General features: G+C 35.0%; 1 protein-coding gene across 2 annotated transcripts; it reads left to right on the top strand.

The window, feature by feature from the left end:
* The first annotated feature begins 1155 nt into the window (after positions 1–1155).
* On the top strand, positions 1156–4027 carry LOC149685947 (uncharacterized). Of its 2 annotated transcripts, XM_089870956.1 has the most exons (8): positions 1156–1252; positions 1348–1527; positions 1585–1647; positions 1713–2003; positions 2064–2135; positions 2197–2399; positions 2463–2619; positions 2871–4027. In XM_089870956.1, the coding sequence occupies exons 1-8, from the start codon at positions 1237–1239 to the stop codon at positions 3029–3031; spliced, it is 1143 nt and encodes a 380-aa protein (XP_089727082.1). In that variant the 5' UTR covers positions 1156–1236; the 3' UTR covers positions 3032–4027. The 2 variants fall into 2 exon arrangements, with proteins under 2 accessions (XP_089727082.1, XP_089727083.1); XM_089870957.1 differs by lacking the exon at positions 2871–4027 and having other exon boundaries at positions 2476–2505.
* Positions 4028–5096: the final 1069 nt, after the last annotated feature.

The raw sequence follows: 5096 nt of genomic DNA, 5'->3' as shown, positions 1-5096 counted from the left end.
TGATATAATTAACTACGCAGAAAGTATTATCAGACTTTTTGTAAGCAGCGCTGGAAACATTTATGGAAAATCTATATACGTGTATAATATGCATAATTTGATTCACCTTCCCGGACATGTACGCATATTTGGTAGTTTGGATAATTTTTCTGCTTTTGCCTTTGAATCCTACTTAGGTAAATTGAAAAAACTAGTTCGAAACCCTAATAGACCCTTGCAGCAAGTAGTAAATCGTCTAAAAGAATTGAAAACACATAAAAAATTGCTAAGCTTGAAAACAAACTCTGAAACGTTTATCCCAAAGTATGAACATAGCGAAGGACCTATGCTTGAAAACATTAATGGCAACCAATACCGAAAGCTTTATGTCAAGGGATTTGTTTTGTCAGCCAAAAGTAATGATAACTGTTGCAAACTTAAAGATGGGAAAGTATTGGAAATCCATAATTTTGTGAAACATCAAAATAACGTTTTTGTTCTTGGGAAGTATTTTAAGCAAGTATCAGATGCGTATACATACCCTTGCAGCTCAAAAAATTTGGGTATAGAGAAAATTTCCTTAAAATCAAATTTATTAGCCTTTCCCGTTGAAAATATTATCCAGAAGTGTTACTATATACCACTCAGTAACACCGCTGGAGTTGCAGTTCCACTTTTACACACGAACTGATAACCACGAATTTTTGTAGATCAGCCTACAATAAGGTAAATTTTATGTATTTTCAAGAGATCATGTTTGTTATGTAGTTGGGGGAGGGAACCAGGGGCTACAATGTTGAGATGTCGATATTTGCTTGGGTGTATTTGACTGTGTTACAATATCCAGTAATCGTAATGTTGGTCATATTAGTCATGTGTTTGAAAAAGTGCATGCTATAGTCGTGATAACATTTCTCTTAATTTTTTATCAATTAACGCCGAATATGAATTATCATCACTTTAAATTTGCATGTTATACAAGAACACTTAAAGAAAGAGAATAATGTAATGGTAGTAGCTTGTCTGTAATGATAGTTTTATATCTGTGAAGGTAACATTGTAACGACATTATATGATGAGTGGGAAAAAATTCATGGTGGTAGAATTCACCGATACCGACAAAAAAGGCACCAGAGAAAGCGGTGTTATAAATAGAGCGTGGTGGAACGATAGCACCAAGAGTTGTTTTTGGCCTAGTTTTCGATCAAATGAAAAGTTCAGAAAAGCTCTGATAAATTCAGAAGCGCCTACTGAAAAATGGCAAAGCTACAAAGTACGTAAAATCCTTTATGAAACAGGTAATTCAGTTAGCAAGTTTTTATTATTAAACTTCACTTCGAAGTTGAAAACTGGCATTTTTTATCTCAGATGATTTAAAAATGGCAGAGTTGAAGGCGAAAGAAAGTGAAATTCAATCCGATGTAGGAGATGTCACGGAGGTAGAATTGGGCGCGGTTGTAAATTCCAAACAAAGTAGCGTAAACAAAAAGAGGTCAAGAGGTAATCCATTATACTTCGCTTTTGAATCTCCGGATAGCGCTGATGAAGGTAAATCTTGAATATCTTTGAAAAATATAATATAGCTAAATAATTTTTACTTTTCAGAACCCCTTTCAAAGAAAATGCGAAATTCAGCAAACTTGCCTGAAGCACCAGCTTTTCCATCAAGTAATTTCTGAAAACTAGTGTATACTTGTCCTGAATGTGTGCTTATCTGCCTTATAAAATATTAGGCTCGCAGCAACGAGTAGAGTCGAACACCCCTCCAGCAAGAACCACACAGGAACGGGTAGAATCGAACACCCCACCAGCAAGAACCATACAGGACCGGGTAGAATCGAACACGCCACCAGCAAGAACCACACAGGAAAGGGTAGAATCTAACACCCCACCAGTAAGAGCGCAACACGATCAGGTAGAATCGAACACCCCACCAGTAAGAACGCAACACGATCGGGTAGAATCGAATACTCCACCGTTAAGAACCATTGAGGAATATGAAACATTGCAAGCCAATTTTCAAAGTATTTTTTTCCAGTTGTAACTAGAGAAATTCATGTTGAAAGTTTCAAATATATTTTTAGGATCAAGGGAGCCGATTTTGACGCCCTGTAGCACTCCTTCAGTTGAAATACCAACGAATCAACTTTACCAATGTAGGGTATATTTGTTTTAAGTTTATTGCAATAAATTCTGAATATCTGCTCATAATTCTAGTTTTGGAGAAAATTATGAGAGAAGTGCAAAACGTCAAATTTCAAGTTGAATGTAATGCCAGAATGCTGAACAAAATTCTATTAGAAAAAAATCCTCAAAGCTCGAAATTAGATGTTGACCACTTAAATTTGCCTTTAACATCAATAGAAGCTTTAGAAAATCTGGAAGAATTTTTAAACGAAAAAAATAATCAATTAACTCTGGTAAACACTTAAGATAACATTATTGTAAGAAAGGTAAATGTGATACATAAAATGTATTCTAAGGTATCGTATCTAGGAGGCCTAGGGGGCAGAAATGTGAAAGATGGTATAAGGAGGATACTATGTCAGTTGCTGCACGATGACCTCGCCAAAAACTTTAACTGGGCTGGAAACAAAAAAATGGCATTCAAATCTTTAAAGGCCAAAAATGTTATAATAAGTAAGTGTGTGTGATTGTTTTAAGGGAAGTCTAGTTTAATATATATGTTTTTATCTGTGACATAAGGGGTGAAGAATCAGGACTATGGGAGTGGGGAGTTTGATATAATTCTCAAATTATGGCTCTAGTATTATTACCTATCCTAATTACGCCAACGTCTAGCCACCCTCCTAACTTGAATTTTTATATTTAAAGAGAATAAATTTCGCTAAGTAAACATTTTCTGAAATATTGTTCTCTCTTAAATTAAGGTTCTGTTAGAACAAATCAAATGTTCAAAAATGTTCCAGAGAATGTCATCGACGACACTATTAAAGAGTGGTTAAAACAAGCGCCGAGCAGAATTGCGCAAAGAACAAAGACAAAAAAAAATCAAGAAATAATTCAAGAAACTGAATCATTCAGTTGTTAAATGACAATCAGGGCGCTTGTTTTTTAGTTTTAAATACAGTGTGAATTTGAAAGGGCCAAAGTAAAGAGAAAAATTTCATACACTGAAATGTTGTGAGAAATATGTGTACGTATGAATAACTTTATTAGCACAGTAAGCCATATTAGAAACAGTAGGCATATCTTTATAGCATAGATAAAGAATTTGAATATTGCACGCAGATCGAGAATCAATCTTCCAGGGGCAAGTCGTAATTCTGAATAATTTAACTCACGCCAGGATACATAGCTAGAGGAATGGCCGGGTTTGCTAGCCTCTCACATGCAGTGAGCTTGGGCTGCACCTCTAGCGGTGTTTCGTGGCGCCAGGGAAATATGGCGGCTTGCCCCTGGAAGTTTGTTTCTCTGTCTGTAGTATTCGAGTTGGTCTGTTACGTGAAAATCAGGTATACTTAACGTTTGACATACGAAAAAACAACGTATAGTTAACGATAGACATACGAAAAAACAACGTATAGTTAACGATAGACATACGAAAAAACAACGTATAGTTAACGTTAGACATACGAAAAAACAACGTATAATTAACGTTAGGCATACGAAAAACAACGTATAGTTAACGTTAGACATACGAAATAAAAACTATAGTTTACCTTATACATTTGAAAAAACAACGTATATTAAACGTTAGATATACGAAAAAACAATGTATGTTAAATGTTAGATATACGAAAAAACAACGTATAGTAAACGTTTGGCATACGTGAAAACTACGTATAGTAAACGTTTGGCATACGTGAAAACTACGTATAGTAAACGTTAGGCATACGAAAAAACTATACGTATAGTAAACATTAGACACGAAAAAACAACGTATAGTAAACGTTAGACACGAAAAAACAACGTATAGTAAACGTTAGACACGAAAAAACAACGCATAGTATACGTTTGGCATACGTGAAAACTACGTATAGTAAACGTTAGGCATACGAAAAAACTATCCGTATAGTAAACGTTAGACACGAAAAAACAAAATATAGTAAACGTTAGACACGAAAAACAACGTATAGTAAACGTTAGACACGAAAAAACAACGCATAGTATACGTTTGGCATACGTGAAAACTACGTATAGTAAACGTTAGGCATACGAAAAAACTATCCGTATAGTAAACGTTAGACACGAAAAAACAACGTATAGAAAACGTTAGACACGAAAAAACAACGTATAGTAAACGTTAGACACGAAAAACAACGTATAGTAAACGTTAGACACGAAAAAACAACGCATAGTATACGTTTGGCATACGTGAAAACTACGTATAGTAAACGTTAGGCATACGAAAAAACTATCCGTATAGTAAACGTTAGACACGAAAAAACAACGTATAGAAAACGTTAGACACGAAAAAACAACGTATAGTAAACGTTAGACACGAAAAAACAACATGTAGTTAACGTCCGAAATACTAAAAAACAACGTTTACTATACGTTCGATGTACGATGAAATGGCTCAATATCCGTTAAAAGGCTGGTAACGTAAGTATCACGTTAAACTTACGTTTAAATTTCGCGTCCAATATCTACAGAGAAAGTTAATAAAGTAGGCTTAAAAATCCTGTGATAGTCGTGAAAAATACGGCGCGATACACGTGAAAAAGACGCGTGGTAGTCGTGAAAAAGAACGTATCAGAAAGGTTAAAAATTTAGATCAAAAAACGTTTGACAGACGTGTGCAAATAAACGTAGTCTCAACGTCTTTTATACCTAAAAATGTATAATAGATTAATATAATTAAGGTTTGTATTACTAGAATCAACCGTTTAAAAGCCGTAATATAGAAGTTTAGATCACGGACAACAAAGTCTTAAAACCGTTCATTGACACAAATAAAAACGTTTTTATTAACCTTCACCAACTGAAAAGAGACGTGTTGGAAAGGTAAATAAATTCGTGTAAAAACACGTGAAAACTGGTGACACGCTAGACGTCTGAGAGACGTGTTGAAAAAACCGTAGTTACGACGTGTTTTTGCTACATGGGTTGCGACATCCTGAATACATGCGAGTCATGGGCGGAGGCAGGGA

Source organism: Phalangium opilio, unplaced genomic scaffold (assembly GCF_054372755.1).
Source record: "Phalangium opilio isolate 3A_F unplaced genomic scaffold, DU_Popi_V2 ptg000032l_1, whole genome shotgun sequence".
In the NCBI taxonomy this organism is placed as follows: domain Eukaryota; kingdom Metazoa; phylum Arthropoda; class Arachnida; order Opiliones; family Phalangiidae; genus Phalangium; species Phalangium opilio.
This window is presented reverse-complemented; position numbering and strand designations above follow the sequence as displayed.